At 41.5% G+C, this 18,224-nt stretch overlaps 1 protein-coding gene across 1 annotated transcript in view; it reads left to right on the top strand.

The window, feature by feature from the left end:
- LOC147903973 (heparanase-like protein 3) overlaps positions 1–3,115 on the top strand; it is a 107,964-nt gene extending 104,849 nt beyond the window's left edge. Inside the window, exons 7-9 of the mRNA XM_087372648.1 lie at positions 2,037–2,162; positions 2,238–2,337; positions 2,466–3,115. Coding sequence (XP_087228774.1) covers positions 2,037–2,162; positions 2,238–2,337; positions 2,466–2,849 — 610 coding nt within the window. The 3' untranslated portion in view covers positions 2,850–3,115. The remainder of the gene's footprint in view (positions 1–2,036; positions 2,163–2,237; positions 2,338–2,465) is intronic.
- The last annotated feature ends 15,109 nt before the right edge of the window (positions 3,116–18,224 follow it).

Here is an 18,224-nt window from a genome sequence, read left to right as displayed (position 1 = left end):
GGGAAGAGTGTTCTGCTGGCTGTTACTGCAGCCCATGTAATTCCAATTCCTGTGTTGATCTCTGGGGTGTTTCCGCTAGAAGAGGCACCATTCCAAGTGCGGGGGGGTGGAATTCTTCGAGCAGAAATAACCTTTCTTGGGCTCTGCCAGCCATCAGTTGAAGGTTGCTTTCCTTTGGGCAAGGATTGAGTAGCAGGAGATGAGTGTGAAGTAAAATTCGCATTGGTAGCTACTGAATCTTTGCCTTTATCCTGACTCCCAGAATGCTGTTTACTGCTTTTATTTTTGTTGGCAACTGGAGTAGGAGCATCTTTAATGGGCATGTGGACTGGCAATGTGACAGGATGCATTTTATGTTGGTTCAGTGGACACTGTGAAGCCATGTGTCCAAACTTTTTGCATTCAAAACAGGCCCCTGCAAATAAACCCCATTTGAGTTTATAAAATGCACTCCCCATGTTCACATTATTCACCGTGACTGAGTAAGAGTCCGGTGTGGGATTATCAGTATCCCAGAGAATGCAAAATCTGTTTGAATTACCATTTGGCCGTGGTGGGCAAACCACTTTACCTAAAGAGGCTGCAATTTTAGGCAAAAGTGAGGCCATGCATTGGGGAAAATCAACAACTTCAACCCAGACTGGGCATCTGTGTCGGATTAAAGCCTGAAAGTCCCTTGTGGGAGACCACGGCAAGACATGCACCATTTGCTGCCCAAAAAAGAGAGGTGAATGTTCCAAAAGCATTTGTCTGTGGATCTCGTCCACCATGATAACCTCGAAAAAGCCCCTGGCTGCATAATGTACTTTACGAACAAAAGAGCCAGCCAATGTGCGTGTCAGCCAGTTGCCTATTTCTGCAGCAGGTGGCATCCGGCCTGGAAAAAATAAAATGACTGCATTCTTGGCATACTCTCTGACTGGATCCACAATTTCATCGACCTCAACCATGAGGCCAACTGAAGGAACCGAGTCTTTCCACTCTTTTCTCGTATCTGCAAATCCTTCGTGCATTACATCATATACTAGTTGAGCCTCAATCGTGTCATGGGTCGGGTCATACTGACCCTCAACCTGCTTTTGTTTCTTGCAGGGAGCCGAACGCTCCTTTTGAAATGTTTTTTCATATGAATACTCTGCCATGACTCGGTAGGAAAAGGAGCTCGAGGATGAAGTACCTGTATAAGGGTGGCAAAAGCCAAAAAAACCAGTCCCAAAGAAAGATCAGAGGAAGCCCGCAAGAGAGAAGAGGAAGTGTAGAACTGGTAAGGAAAGAGCAAAAGGATAGGTAGGAGTTGGCTGAAAAACCAGGTAGGGAAGACTCCGGTTGAAAGCCGCAAAAGTATACAAAAGCTGAAATTGTACGGAAAGGTACAGAATGTACGGACACCGTACGGTGACCGTACAGACGTACGGAAGAGGGTTGGTGCCTGGTTACGGGTGAGAGACGAGATGCTGATGGAAGATGGAACTGAAACGAACTGAAACGAAACGAAGCCTAGAGATGCAGATATCGACGCACACACACGAGGACTGGAGCGAAATCACGCAGGATGCGTAAGCAGAAACTCGGGGAAGTACCGTACTGACGTACGGCACCTGTACGGCTGCCGTACAGGTGTACGGTCAGACGGGGTAGGCACACACACGAGGGCTGTGGCGATCTATTCTCCGCTCACGCTCCACGCTCACCAAACTCCGCCTCTACAAAACTACACACACACACACACACACACACACACACGTACACGCACATTTTTTTGGGTAAGAAGCAATATTCATTAGAACGAGACAGCTACTGCTTAGAACTAAAAGCAGTAGTAAAAGACTTCTAACTGAGCCAAAAGGTCTCTAGAGAATCACACACACACACACACACACACACACACACACACACACACACACGTACACACACACACACAGAGAGGTGGTTGCCAGAATGAGAATGACTTTATGTTTGGAAGAAATTTCAACATGAAGTCCATAAATCAAGATATCTATTAGAAATTAATGTCTTCTTGTGCCTTGTGTTGTCAGGTATTTAGATCAGCTAGGGATGGCAGCAAGGTTTGGTACAAAATGTCACTGCAGACAATCATTAATTGGAGGCAACTATGGTCTCCTCAACACTACAACCTTTCAACCTAATCCAGATTATTATAGGTTGGTGACTGTTTTTAAGGGCCTTCTTTCTACAGAAATATTTCTGGGAGTTTGATTTTACTCCCTCTGTGTCAGTGCACTTCTTTGGCACCGTCTTATGGGTGGAAAAGTTCTATCTACTGAAGTTATTGGTGTGCGTGATCTGCGGGCTTATGCGCATTGCTCCAAAAATGAGGTATGTGCACTTGTGTCACTTTATAATATTCACGTTTTCAATTTAAAAATTTCACGCTTTTCAACAACTCTTAAATAATGGGAAATGGGTTGAAATTTTCAGCCTCATCACGATTTGAATTTTTGCAGGAAGGAATGACTTTTGTGATTCTTAATTTAAGTAACACCACAGAATATCACATTACAGTATTCCTAGATCCACCGCCTATCTCTTCCAGTTCAATAAGTTTGAAGTCCAGATTATGGAATCTGTCAGCTGTGAGAGCATTGAGTTTGGTTTTCAAAACGAAAAATACACAAGGCACTAGGCATGAATACCACTTGTCAGCACAAAATGGTAATATACATAGCCAGACTGTGAATCTTAATGGAAAACCTTTGACAGCGACTATTACAGGTGGTATACCTGAATTGATCCCAAATAATGTTGATAACTCAGTGCCCACATCTGTCGCACCTTTATCAATTGTATTTGTGTCCTACCCTTCTCAGATTATTGCTTGTTCATCATGAATGGCTACTGGCAATGGAAGAAAGGCCCAATTGGGATGATCAAATGTAATTTGGCCATGTCATAAATGCATCATGGACTGGCCACCTACTCAATTAAAGTAGGGAGCCCCAGAAATATGTCTGTCATTAATTTCAACTCCCTTATTTTGAGATAAAAGTGTTAGAATCAATAAGTGACGGAGATCTCCTTCATGGAGACTTTTTGGGGCCACTCTAAGTCTGCGCTGGATTAGCAGTTACTTGGATCAAAAGAATCTAAAATATCAATTATATGGCGAAAATTCTATACAAACAAAGTTGTTCATAAATGATTATGACATCATAACCTGCTCTAGTATTTCTTTGTAGAAAATTCACTAGAAATAAAGTTTTCATAAATGATTATGCAATTATAATTATCATAAAGTTGCTCGTAAGTGATTATGACATCATAACCTGCTCTAGTATTTCTTTGTAGAAAATTCTGTATAAATAAAGTTTTCATAAGTGATTGTGAGATCATAACCATCATAAAGTTGCTCATAAGTGATTATGACATCATAATCTGCTCTAGTATTTCTTCGTAGAAAATTCTGTAGAAATAAAGTTTTCAGAAGTGACTGTGGGATCATAACCATCATAAAGTTGCTCATGAGTGATTATGACATCATAACCTGCTCTAGTATTTGTTTGTAGAAAATTCTGTAGAGATAAAGTTTTCATAACTGATTATGATCATAGATCATAAAGTTCTCATTTCAACATCATTCAGATGCACATTTAAACATATTTGTCGATCTGATATAGTCTATATCATTCAAATCCAAACTACATCAATTTTGTGGAGAGCCAAATGGAATTTGATCTTCATGAAATCAATCAAATTATAATTGGATCCAGATATTGATGAGCCCTTGCTGCGGCAAGGGACTTAAGGACCCAAGAACTTCTTCCATATGATGAGCATGCAGCTCCCCATCATCTTTCCATACGCCTTTTCCCCCTACTCATTCACATCTGCCGTCTCCTTCCCTGAGCAGGAATTCTGTTCACCTTCTGTTTGCTTCTTCTGTGCCTCCCACTGCTTCTCTTTCCGCTTCTTCCTGCTGCTTTTCGACTTTCTTTCTGCTCCTTCTCTGCCCTGCCTCTGCTCTCCTTCTACTGCTGTTTGGCGCCCTTTCGTTTCTACCCTGCCTGCTTCTTCCTCTGCTCTTTCCATTTCTGTTCTCTGCCCTTACATTTCTACCTTTCTGTTTCCTTTCTTGTAACCATACACACCCTCAAGCTCACACTCACAAGCACATACTCACACACCCTCACTTAATTCCGCACCACATGCACTACATTGATACATACACGTAGATTCACCGTCACGTTCAAATTTCGTACTCATATTCTCTCTCTCTCTCTCTCTCTCTCTCTCTCTCTCTCTCTCTCTCTCTCTCTCTCTCTATTCCTTCTCTTCCTACTGTGCTTTTTATTCCCTTCTTCTTTGGTGAACCTTGAAAGTGGTGGTTGGACGAACCTTCAAACGGTTTCAAGTCGTCCTTACATATTCTGATTGGCAAATTGCCACCCATTCAGCCAATCCTCATCCCATTCCACCAGCCGCGTGAGAACATGCATTTTCTGTAAAGACAAGTTATAGCAGATTCAAAAGGGTGAGGAGTTTGAGAGATCCAATACCATCTTTGCATGGATCCATGTGTCCCACTTTTCTAGAACTAAGGCTATGGACTGGATGTTTACTGTGCTTCCTTCCAAACTCTCTCAGCACACCTCAGATGTTCATTTGTTGCGGATATCACGTGATCTTGATTCTCCGGGAGTTGCAGCTATAGTGCTTCAATCTAGCCCTCGGGCACTTGCTTCCAATATCATCTTTCTCTCACCTAAGAATCCACCAGTGAGCATGGAAGCTGTTGTGCATTTGACCTTTGATGATGCTTTGTTGTTGGATCCCATTCATGATGATGCAAATACGTGCAGTGATACACAGGATGTGGAAGAGCCTATGCCTGACGATTCATGATGATGCAGTTACAAAAGATGTGGAAGATCTTAATATGCTTGACGATGCAATGATCAATAATCAGTTGAGATAGGATGCAACGCCTGCATGGATTCAAATTTATGCTTTGATAATGATAATAACAGTGTTTAAAGTGGAGAGATTTGTTGGGATTGGGTTTAGTGAGGGAACTACTGGACATGCTTGTTCCGATGATGATTTGCCTTGTAGCTTGAGTACTTGGGAGATGTTGTTGAGTGTTTGCCATGCTGTTGTGGACTTTGAAGAGCCTATGTTTGTGATGCAAGAATGATATATTATATATGTGAGAATGTTTTAGAGGAATTGTCGTTTCCTGCATCAGATACAGATTATTTCATGGATAAATGGGCATTTGGGATGAAGATCTTATGGACAAAAGTTTGCTTTCTCATGAAATAGAGGAGGAGATGCAGAACTGTCTTGTCTTCTGAAGTTGTAGCTCAGGATCTTTTGAAGGGGTCTTTGCACGAGGAGGTGATTACATAGGTACATGTAGAAGAGTTTCTTGATGCACTTACCATGGAGAGGGAAGTAGCGTTGCAGGGTTATGTGATGGAGTCTTTGACGATGATGTCTAGTTTCTACATCTATGAAATAGAATTGTGGATGGATCAATTGTGGAAGGAGAGGTTCTGGGTGTTGCACAATGAGTTGGTACTGTGATGCACTCGAATTTCTATGTGTGGATGGATCCCTATGTCATACAGGACTTTGACAATTGATGGATTGGGACACCTTAGAAGATGCATGGCATGATAGCTTGCCTTTGGATGCTTTATCTGGTGATGACAATTTGGTGTGTAGGGGCCGTTGTATGATAGAGGGAAAAGAGACGAGTACAATTGTGCTTTGTAGAGGATAAGAAGTGGTTTGAGTAATGTGGTGAGCAATGGAGGAGATGTATTGGCTTGTTTCCATTTGATCCAGAAGGATAATAAGGAAAAGCAAAAGGAGACTGCTGGACATGAATGTCCGCAGCTAAGGGATGGGCAAAAATAATAGGCAGATTTTGAGGACCCCGATTTTGAACTGCTGGTGGTAGGAACTGATACTACTATACATCTTAGGTAATTTTTGCATGCTAGTACTAGATACTCATTTGCATGATGATAGGAAGTGATTTTTGGTTGTGGAACTAGTGGTAGATAGGCCAGTGGAATGCAGCTAAAAAATGCAGACGCACCTCCCCCAAAAGAAGCAACAGTCACTGTTTTTCTATAACTTTTGATATGGAGCTTGGATTTGGGAGTTTTTGTTATTGTTGGGAAGCTGAAATCGTGCTCTACAACTTTTTAGAAGAAGTCGGGGCCAAAATCGGGAGGAGAGGGTCAAAAACTTAGAACACGACATGCGACTGGTTTTTGTTGTGAAAGGCGTCAGAAAGCAGTTGTTTTTTAAGAACAGAGGAACTTTGTGAGTGTATTGGGTATGGGAGAAGGGTGGTGCTCCTACTTTGCACCATACCAGAGTCTTCCTTGTATATGAGAGCCTCTCTTGATTGTTGTTCTTGTTTGTAGAAGCAGTGTGGGTTGTAGAAGTCATGATCATTGTAAGGTGTGTATATGAAATATATGAGTTGCCAGCCCATTTCTAGTGTGTTAGAGGCCTATCATAAAATTCACTGACGGTCCTCTGGTACCACCTCAAAGGAAGTAGAAGGAGAATTGAGCAAATTCATGCATCCGAATAGGTCGAATCATCGTGTAAGATGGATGGGGACTTTCTTAAGGATGGGTATCATGTCAGATGGATGGGGACTTTCTTAAGGATGGGTATTCTAATCGAGTCCATAGGTCTCCAACAAGATAGAGATAGGGATGCCTTAGCCTTTGATGTGCACTTTGGGATAGGTTATCGAAATCCATGATGGATGATGATATCCTCATCACGGGGCATGTGGAGCAGTGTTTTTTGGCTTCTATCTGGTATTTAGACCCCGGTCTGGAGAAATTTCTCTAGGCTCCTAAAGGATTTGGCTTAGGGGGTGTCCCCATAAAATACTTGCAGTGGGATCCTAAGCAGTAGAGTGGATTGATGTAGGAAACCATGATAAGATTGTCCTTTTTTTCACTACAGTATTAGCAATGCCAAGAGGGTTTAGTTTAGTGTTAGGAGATGAAGCACACCATAGCCTCTCACTAGGAGGAGTTTAATATTTTTTCAGATTTGTGAAAATTGTTTTGGAGAAGGCTCTGGAAGCTCTCTTTTGGCTTTCTATTCATGGAGGCATTGTCGTAAATCAAAAGGTCCAAGTTTGGAACACCCTCTACTTGGTTGCATTGCCTCTTTATTGAGGAGTCCATCTAGTATTGTTTATGGGAATTTCCAATGTTGTTTGGAAAGGGATTGTGAGACCTTTGACTAGATTTACTCCCACCCTTTTCTCCGTCACTTGGGGCTCATTGGCCTGGTTATCTTTGTCAGGGCCTTATGTGTTTGTGAGATGTATGGCTCCTCTAGGGGTTTCTTGATTTGACGTTACTTGGTTGAGCTAAGCCATACTCTTTGAATATTGTTTCCCTCTCTCCCTACAAACCTTCACATGCCTCAGTGGACACAATCATAGTGATCATTTCAGTTTGGCATATAAGGAGATCTAGATGCACAGTTATGGTTTCCAAGTCCACCCTCTCATGCTTTGGCCAGTATTTGGACAGAGACTATACACAATTTGGTCATTTGGTAGAGTATGAAGGGTTCTTCTAGGGATGCCTCTACCAATGGGCTATTGTCCTTAGGGAGTGAAGAGGCTGTCCTTTCTTTGTGAAGTTCACTAGTATAGGTTTGAGGTAGCACTTTTAGCCTCAACCTTGGATCTTTGCCAAATTTTTTCATTAGTAGGGCTTGAACTCATGCTATGCATGGTTGTCAGCTCCAAGAAAACTAGGGAGACCATGGAAAAGCGATATAGTCCTCCACAGGATTGAGAATTCATTCATTTATTTAATTCTTTGTTCATATGGCTTTGATTCCTGGTCTTCCCATTTTGTTTTAGTGGCAAATAAATATTCTTAAAAGGTGTCTTTTCCTCTTCTTCTTGAAATTGGCCACTATCTACCTACTATCAATTGGCAGTTTGAAGTCGCAAATAAATATTTTGTTTGAGTTGCGTCTTTTCTTCTTCTTCTTCTTCTTCTTGAAACTGGTCATTATTTACTCGCTATCATTGGTCATTTGAGGCTAGAAGCAATGTGAGGCCGTTGAAGACACCCTAGTTTGTTGCGCCTTTTCTTCTTCTTCTTGAAGCTGGCCACTATCTACCTATCATCAACAACTGGTCATTTGAGGATATGGCCATTGAACCTATTTGTTTGTGAAAAGGGAACCATCCATGATCCTATCATGAAAATGGAAAGTGCACAAATTGGAAAATACAATGATGAGCTTAATCAATTTTATTATGGTCTATGTAGCAGTCAATTCAGCAGTCAAGAACAAAACAAAAATTGTACAAACGGAACTAGACATTCTAAGATGATTGTGAATTGTGCTAAAATGAGTATATTGATCAGAAGATACAGTTTAAGATAATATTTATGGCTATATGCAGAGAAAACAAATTACTTAGTTTTCAACAAACTGATGGTGACTGATATTATGCTAATTTGGCAGAAAATGCCATAATGATTTGTTGGGGACGAGCATTTTCCGAGCAAAATCTTCCGAGCATCCGAGCGAAGGAAAAAAAAAATCTTCCAACTATGCAAAAATATGGCAAAAATGGATCGAAAGAAAGCATAGTTTCACTTAGAAATATGCAAAGTATTATAGCAATGCCTATTTTATACGCAAATATTTACGTGAATCTGTGGGAATGGTGAGAACATAATGGGATGGCTTTTGGAGAAACCCACATCTAGAGTAGACTTCTCTATGAAAATTCCCTTATGATCCTTCTTACAACTTTTACTTAATAGGAGGTGACATTGAAAAACCTCTCTCAACCTATCTTCATGAAAGGGTTTCTCCAAAGAAAACTCATTGAAGCAAACCATCAAGGTAGTTTCGCCAGCGAAACCCCTTTGAAGTATGTCTTCCAAGGTAGTTTCGCTGGCGAAACTACAATGGACAACACTTTTTAAAAGTGACATAACTTTCACATCCGATGTCCAAATATAGTCATTCAACCAATCAAATTGATCGGTAAACCCTATTTGAGCACATCTATGGGGTTAGATTTTGGAAAATCTTGCATATATAGTATCAAATATTACATGTATTTTATGAGAGTGATATATAAGCCCAAGTTAATACTTATTTATAGTAATTTAAACTTCTTTAGAAACATGTCGATAAATATCTTGTTATTTATGCTATAAAAACACTAGAAAGATATTGCCATATGATATAAATATGTTTAAAAAATAATTATATATGTATAATATTATTACATTGAGAGTGATTATGAGGGATGTTTCTTAAAGGAATATTTTTCAACACTTTTTTAAGGTAATAATAGGGGTATAAAAGGATGTCTATGAATAAGAAAATTTATGCTATGTAAAAATGAATGAGTAACTAGTCTATATATTTTTATGAAAAAGGGATCTAGTTTTTAGTGAAATAAAAGCGTAAAAACCATGTTTCCTAAAGAAATACAAATTTTTAAATCCCTTGAAAACACGCTCGGATAAACCTGCTCATAGGTTTTTGCTCGTAAAATTAACGCATCCCTGGATGATGTAAACCACTGCACACAAAAGGAGGCTCTCATTGAGCCCATATAGGATGGAGATGTAGTGCTGTACTTTGTCTTGAAGCACTCACTTGTGTGTTTCTTGGTAGCTTTCTTTGGAGATGATGTACCAATGGTATAATTGAGCATACTAATGGTACATGTGCATGTAGCAGATGCAGGAGTTCGTGGTGAGGTCACTCCGTGTCAATGGAGTGACAACATTCTCCTTGATACATGGTTTTATCTTATTATTTTGTATGACCATGTATGGTTCATTCTTTATTGGATGGGTTCTCTATCCTAACGTATGGACAAAAATAAATTGATGTAATTTTCATATGAGAACCTACATTTCCTTTATGCAATGTAATAAGTCTTTTTGATAGTTCTTGTAGACAAACTATATTTTGAGGTGGACTGAACCTTAGTACTACACCAAGCTCTTCTTTCTATTCTTCAGCATAGTCTCCACTTGGTGTGGGAACTAAGTTTGAGAGTCTATTTGCACTATTAGAAATTTTAACTTTAGGAACTAGGGAATAAATGGTAGCCTTGTGTGGATTTGACTCTCAGTTTCAGATTGACTCCCACCGGGTGTGCCAAGTGTTAACCATAGGAACTCGTAACTCACCCTTAGTATTTTAGGTCATATTCACATAGTAAGCTATCAAAGGGTGTGCGTGTGTGTGAGGGTTGTGTCTCTTGACACCCTCTTGTACTTGTATTGTGCAATGTCTATGGCAATAAAATGAATATGATTATGGTAGTAATTCATGTGTATTCTTTGCAAGTGTGTGTGTGTGTGCGTGTGTGTGTGTGTGTGTGTGTGTGTGATTTCCTGTTTATGGATTTGTCCATAAACAAAGGCCAACTTGTCAAGAATGCATTTCTCAATGGTTATCTAGACCAGGAAGTCTACATGCAACAAATAGCAGGTTATGTCGAACCAGGAAAGGAGAATAAGGTTTGCCAGCTCAAGAAAAGTCTCTACGGCTTAAAGCAGGCACCCAGAAGTTGGTACAACAGAATTGATAAGTATTTTGCTAATTTGGGATACGTGAAATCCAATGCATATCATACTCTCTACTACAAAGTTCAAGGGGAAGACATGACAAAATATGAAGAGGGAAGAGGAGAAGAGTGGAGATGAGGAGAGAGGGCACAGCTAGAGAGCACACCACAAATGACTAACTGTACACTAGATTTAGTTGAAAAAATAGAATATATACAAACCCTTTTAGGGTTAGGGTTAGGGGATCTAACCCTTTCCTTTATAGCACTCTATAAGGTTAGTGCTATGCACATATGATCACGCGATGGTGCTATGCACACATGATCACATGATGTTGAGCATGAACTCTCAACACCTTCCCTCAAGATCAACATCATGAAGTAGGCCTTCCCTCAAGATGATGATTCTGGGGAATCGAAGAAGGACCGAGCATTACATTCCATCACACCATTTAATGGGAATGTCCTTCCTCTGCGTCAAACCAAGAGCTAGTCAGTGTTTCTCGAATAGCTCTTTACCGAGTGGTTTGGTAAAGATGTCTGCAACATTTTCTTTGCTATCACAATGCTGCAATGTGATGTCACCAAGTAACACTCTTTCTCTGATGAAGTGCTCTCTGACATCAATGTGCTTTGTCCTGGAGTAATATACTGGATTTTTGGCCAATGCTTGAGCTGATTGATTATCACAGTATATTGTTGTTGGCTTTGACTCATCAAAGTAAACTATTTCTGACAATAGTCTTCTGAGCCATATAGCCTCACATGCACCTGTAGTGAGTGCTCTATATTCTGCTTCAGTCGAAGACAAAGAAACAGTTGGCTGTTTGTTTGATAACCATGATATAGTACCTTGACCAAGGAAAAATGCATATCCCTGTGTCGATCTCCTGGTCTCATGATCTCCGGCATAGTCACTGTCACAGTATCCATGCAACCGTGGATGACTTCCTTTGTATTCTATCCCAAACTGTCTTGTACCTCTGATGTATCTCAAGACTCTTTTGGCTGCATTCCAGTGAGACTGTTTTGGATTTGCCATAAACTGTGCTAGTGAGCTTACTGCATAACAAATATCTGGCCGTGTGATTGTCAGATATATAAGAGATCCAATGAGTTGCCTGTAGTATCTGTCATTGACTGTAGGCTTTTCTGAATCTTTAGTAAGTTTCAAACTCTGTTCCATGGGAGTGGCTGCAATCTTGCAATCTGCCATATAAAACTTCTTCAGGAGATTGTCAACATACTTGAGCTGACTCATGAATGTGCTATCTGAATCTCTCTAGAACTCAATTCCAAGACAATAGCGCATAAGTGCAAGATCTTTCATGTCGAACTCTGCAGATAAGTCTTGTTTTAGCTTTCTGATGAAGCTATCCTTGCTTCCTATCACAATCAGATCATCTACGTACAAAAGTGCAATAGTAATATCTTCCCCTTGAACTTTGTAGTAGAGAGTATGATCTGCATTGGATTTCATGTATTCCATATCAGCAAAATACTTGTCAATTCTACTGTACCAACTTCTGGGTGCTTGCTTTAAGTCGTAGAGACTTTTCTTGAGATGGCAAACCTTATTCTCCTTTCCTGATTCAACATAACCTGCTGGTTGTTGCATGTAGACTTCCTCGTCTAGATAACCATTGAGAAATGCATTCTTGACATCGAGCTGATACACATTCCATTTGCTGAGTGTTGCTAGTGATATCAAGAACCGTATGGAATCCATCTTTGCTACTGGAGCATAAGTCTCATCATAGTCTTGACCATATTGTTGTGCAAATCCTTTTGCAACTAATCTGGCTTTGTATCTCTGAATACTGCCATCTGGATTGTACTTCACTTTGTATACCCATTTGTTTGCTATGGCCTTCTTTCCTGGTGGAAGGTCGCATAATTCCCAAGTGTTATTTTTATACAAAGCATCCATTTCTTCATTCATAGCAGTTTGCCATTCTGGATTGTCTACTGCATCTTCGAAGTACACTGGCTCTTCTGTAGCCATGATGGTAGTCATAAGAGCATAGTTGGTGGTTTCCACCTGAATTGCTTTGCCTTTCTGAGCATATGTCAATCTGGCTGGTGGTCTACTTTCCCTAGTAGACCATCTGAGCTGTTGTGGCTCTGCTTGGGGTGTTGCTGGCAATTCTTGCTCTTCTTCATCAACCTGTTCTATAGATTGCTGTGAAGCCGATGCTTCTATCTCCTGTGTAGGTGATGTTTTCCATTCTGATTCCTCATCAAAGATTACATCTCTGGAGATAATGACTTTGCGGTTGATGGGATCATACAATTTGTATGCTTTGCTTTCTTCACTGTAGCCAACCATGATGCATTTGCGTGACTTCGCATCCAATTTCCTGCGATGATCATCATGTATGTGGGCATATGCTATGCAACCAAATATGCAGAGATGCCCAATGCGTGGCTTGTGTCCAACTTCATAAGGAGTCATACCTTGTATCGGTTCAGTAGGAAGCCGATTAAGCAAGCAGTTAGCTGTAGCTATTGCTTCTGCCCAATACTGATTCGGAAGATGCTTTTCACTAAGCATTGCTCTAGCACTGTCTGCTAAAGTCCCATTCTTCCTTTTAGCTATTGCATTCTGCTGAGGAGTATCTGCGTATGTGAATTGTCTTCGTATGCCGTGATTTTTGCAAAAGTTTATGAATGCTGAAGACATGTATTCACCTCCTCTGTCTGATCTCATGACCTTGATCTTTCTTCCTGTCTGGTTTTCTACCATGGCTTTAAACTCTTGAAATCTGGAAAACACTTCAGATTTCTCTTTCAAAAAGTAGACCCAACAATATCTGCTGTAGTCGTCGATGAAGGTCAAGTAATAAAGTGAACCATTGATGCTGCGGGTCTGGGCATAACCCCATACATCTGTATGTATCAAATCAAGAATACCTCGTGCACGAGAGGTACTTCTGACAAAGTTGGTTCGCTTTTGTTTGCCGAAGCAGCATGCTTCATAAACTTTTCCAAGAAACTGTAGCTTCGGAATCCCAATTGCCATATTCTGATTCCTGAGATCTAACAAGTACTTGAAGTTGACATGACCATATCTCTTGTGCCATTTTGCAAATAGTGGCATCTATTGCATTTGAGCTGACATGGCATGCTTATCTGGTACTGTAGCTAGCATTCTATATAAGCGTCCTTCCTTGACACCTTTTGCTACTAGCTGACATCTTTTTGATTTGTCTCTGATAGTGCATTCATCACCGTCGAAGATGACTTTGTAATTGTGTTCCATCATTTGACCTACTGACAAAAGGTTCTTGCTGAGCTTCGGAACATAGAGCACATCTTTGACTAATCCTTTTGTACCAGTGAAATTGTTCATAGGGATAACACCTGTCCCTTGGATTGGATTTGGTGTATTGTCTGTTGTGTAGATGGCATTTTTCTGTCCTTCTAATGGTTTCATCTCTGTGAACCATTCTTGATGATTTGTCATATGAGATGATGCACCGCTGTCGATGTACCAAGGATCCTGTTCCACTTGGTCGACTTGATAGCTGAAATCCTCTTTGGGATTGAAATCAGTGTCTAGGTGCATTGTATCAGTCTGATGCAATTCCTCGCTTGCAAGAAACATGTTTCCATGTTCATTTGCAAAATGACTGTGACTAGAATGTCCACCACGATGATTTCCTCTTCCTTACTGCTGGATTGACCGCCTTGGTCATACTGCTTCTTGCGGCAATCTCTTTCATAGTGTCCAAACTTGTGACAGTAGTTGCACTGAATGTTTGACACATTGGTGGATGCATTCCCTCGTCCTTGGAATCTTCCTCGGTTGGAATGATTTCCTCTTTGCTGATTCTGATGTTGCTGAGGATGTTGCTGATGCTGATGCTGATTCTGACTTTGATTTTGTTAATGATGACCACTTTTCTGATATGATCTACCTCTGTTTCTTCCTTTGCCTTTGCTTCTGTCTGAAGCTTTGAATGCCTAATCATTAGAATGACCTTTATGTGCTTGAATGGCTTGAGTCCCGAGTTCTTCACGAAGTAGGACTGACTGAAGTTTTTCCAGTGTCGGAATTTGCCGTTGGATGGCAATACTTTGGACTAGATTCTCGTATCCCTCTCCTAGTCCATTCAGAATGACTTGAACCATTTCTGCAGGGTGCATAGTCTCTCCTACTACTGCAAGTTGATTGTTGTAGTCTTTAATGCGGAGTACATAAGCATGACCGGTTTCACTACTGTTGCGGAAACTCTGATTGATCTGGTTTCTCAGGGTGAGAATCCTGGATGTGTTCTTAGACTCGTAGAGAGCTGCGAACATATTCCATGCTTCTTTTGATGTCTTGACTGTGTTGAGTTGTCCTAGCATGACATCTTGTACATTCTGCTTGATCAGGTGATAGGCATACTTGTCTTTCTTATCCCATTCTGCTTGAGCTCGGGCAATGGCAGGATCTGTTACTGGTGCGAAAACTGTTTGTGTAGATGTAGATCCCGATGTAGATTCTGTTGCTGGTGCTGTGACAACAGATGGAGTAGAGCTACTGGTAGCTGGATCGGCCAATGGTCTAGGTGTAGACCCATTGACATACTCCCATTTGTCCTGAAGCACAAGAATGGTCTCCATTCGGTATTTCCATGTATCGTAATTGGAGTTGTCTAACTTAGCAGATGCCTCCAGATTGAGGTTGCTAGTCGACATGGTGCAAGAAATGTACTCAAGTGTCGTGAAGATCTCTGTATGAATCAACTGCAAATACACTGAAGATGCCAAGTGAAATCTCTGAACCATCGGTGAAGATAGAACTGCAGTATATAAAATATGATATGTATTACAAGGCTTGTGGCAATGATGCCGTGAATAGCCAAGAGGCTTTACAAGGCTGAAATGATGTGCACGATGCCGTGAGATAGCCGAATAGGCTTTACAATGGTGGCATGTGTGTGTGAAATCAAGTGCTATCTGCTGACCAACCGTCGATCGATGAAATAATTCCTTTTCTTTTATTCTTTTTAAGTGCTGGGTCAGATGCGTCGATGTAGAGGCAAATGTGCATGAAGGAAGTGGTTTTGTCGGCGAGGCTCAAATGTGAGTGTAACTTGCGCCAAAATGTGCGTGTGATGTGACGAGCGCGTAGAGCACGAAAAAACGAGCGACTTTTCTTTTTGGAGCACCCTCAAATTCTTCCTAGATCAAGAGATATGACTTGATCTAGGTGGAGGGGCAAAAGGAGTGCAAATGTGCTCAATGATGATGTGTCACTGTGAGTCACATGCAGTGATGATGTGGCACTGTGCTTAGCAAGAGGTGTGCCAGTGAAGCTCTGTGCTGAGGTGGCAGGAGTGTGCACATGTAGTGTGTGCACAGTGTGCTTGACAAGGGACTGTGCCTGCAGGGGTCAGTGCTGATTGGACAGCTGAGGTGGCACTGGCTGAGGTGGCACTGATGACGTGGCTTGGATGACATGTCACTTATGACATGGCTGATGATGTGTCAATGGTGATGTGGCAGATAACGTGGCAACAATGACATGGATATGCTGACGTGGTAGCTGATGACGTGGATATGCTGATGTGGTAGCTAATGACGTGGACTGCTGACGTGTCAGTGTCGGTGATGACGTGTCCTACTGAGCTGGCACTGGTGATGTGATAGCCTCACGGGGCTGTTGACGTGGCAAGGTGGATAAGTTGATGATGTGGCACTTGTGAATAAGGGTGCCACGTGGCAGAGGATAGGATAGGTACACGTGGCACATCCAGTGCCTAATGATGTGGCAAGCGAGGCTGACGTGGCAGATAGGGTCTGCCACGTGGCTGGTCCTTGACCAAGCCCTGGGGTGTGGTGACCCTGAGGATAAGACCTGGTGATAAGGCCACGTGTCGTAAGGAGATTCTCACAGAATCTGTTGAGAATCGATGGAATCTATGAAGATTTCGTCCGTCATCGAATTTCTTCCGGCGTTCGTTTGGCAATGGCGGTCGGCGTTGGAGTAGCCCGTGGCGGGGCTGTTGGCTGGAGAGCTCTGTTGCAGGGTTCGGTGTCGGCCGTCGGAATCGTGGTGTCTGCGCTTTAATTCTTCGTCTTCTCATCAGATCTGGACTTCTTGCGGAGGAAGGGAGGCAGAGAGCGTCTGATGTTCCCAAAGAAATAGAAATCTTCATGGCGTCAAACTCCTCTGATTTTGGACGAAAACGGCTTCTGTTCATGCTAACAGATAGAAATCTCTTCCAGAAACGATGATTTCTGACGAAATCTTTTCACGTTTCTTCGCAAGGAGGAAGTGGGAGAGGGCGTCTGATGTTCCCAAAGAAGATTTTTCGGGTGCGCGTTTCGGAGCAAAGAGGAAGTCGCTGGCGGAAAGGTGTATATTGAGCAATGAAATTTGAGCAAAGGTTCTTGTTGCAAAGGATGGGATCTGGAGGCGTGTCACATTCGGTTGTATGCCAGGAGCTGGGGAGCCGTTGTTGTAGGATCCCGATCGTTGAAGGCTGAGCCTTAGTCGCTAAAGCCTTAAAGCTTGGAGTAGGCTTTGCTTGGTCATAGATGCTTCTAAAGGAGCCGATCGTCAAGCACTTGAGCTCTCAAGGAGAGCTTCGTTTCCTTACTTTGTAGGTGATAGACCTCTCTCTTTCTCTCGAAATGAACACATTCAGAATTTCTCTTTCTCAGCAGATATGAAACTCTCTTAACTCCACACAATCTAAATCTCTCTCTCTCTCTCAAAGAGCTAAACAGAAAATGGATTCTCATAATGGATTTCTTTCACTGTCAAAGGAATGAGCACTAAAAGGATTCTCCCTATCTCTTTCAATCTAAATCTCTTTCTCTTTCAATAGATCTCTCACAAACTATCAAAAGAGATAAACGGAAATTCCTCTCAAATGAACGGAAATTTCTCTCAACGGAAGTGAAGGGAAGGATCTCACAATCACTCAAGTGAACTCTCAATCTCACAATCTCTCTCACACTCTCAAGGATCACAATGCCTCAGCGGAATGGCAAGGGAGCTCTAATACCATGACAAAATATGAAGAGGGGAGAGGAGAACAGTGGAGATGAGGAGAGAGGGCACAGCTAGAGAGCACACCACAAATGACTAACTGTACACTAGATTTAGTTGAAAAAATAGAATATATACAAACCCTTTTAGGGTTAGGGTTAGGGGATCTAACCCTTTCCTTTATAGCACTCTATAAGGTTAGTGCTATGCACATATGATCACGTGATGGTGCTATGCACACATGATCACATGATGTTGAGCGTGAACTCTCAACAAGACATTACTATTGCACTTTTGTATGTAGATGATCTGATTGTGACAGGAAGCAAGGATAGCTTCATCAGAAAATTGAAACAAGACTTGTCTGCAAAGTTTGACATGAAAGAGCTTGGACTTATGTACTATTGTCTTGGAATTGAGTTCTGGAGAGATTCAGATAGCACCTTCATGAGTCAACTCAAGTATGTTGACAGTCTCCTGAAGAAGTTTCATATGGCAGATTGCAAGATTGTAGCCACTCCCATGGAACAGAGTTTGAAACTTACTAAAGATTCAAAAAAGCGTACAGTCAATGACAGATACTACAGGCAGCTCATCGGATCTGTTATATATCTGACTATCACTCGGTCAGATATTTGTTATGTAGTAAGCTCACTAGCACAGTTT

This window comes from Dipteris shenzhenensis, chromosome 3, assembly GCF_047967505.1.
Source record: "Dipteris shenzhenensis isolate YYH24624 ecotype China chromosome 3, Dip_SZ_1.0, whole genome shotgun sequence".
Taxonomy (NCBI): Eukaryota; Viridiplantae; Streptophyta; class Polypodiopsida; order Gleicheniales; family Dipteridaceae; genus Dipteris; species Dipteris shenzhenensis.
The sequence above is the reverse complement of the archived record's forward strand: the minus strand, read 5'-3'. Positions and strand labels throughout refer to the sequence as shown.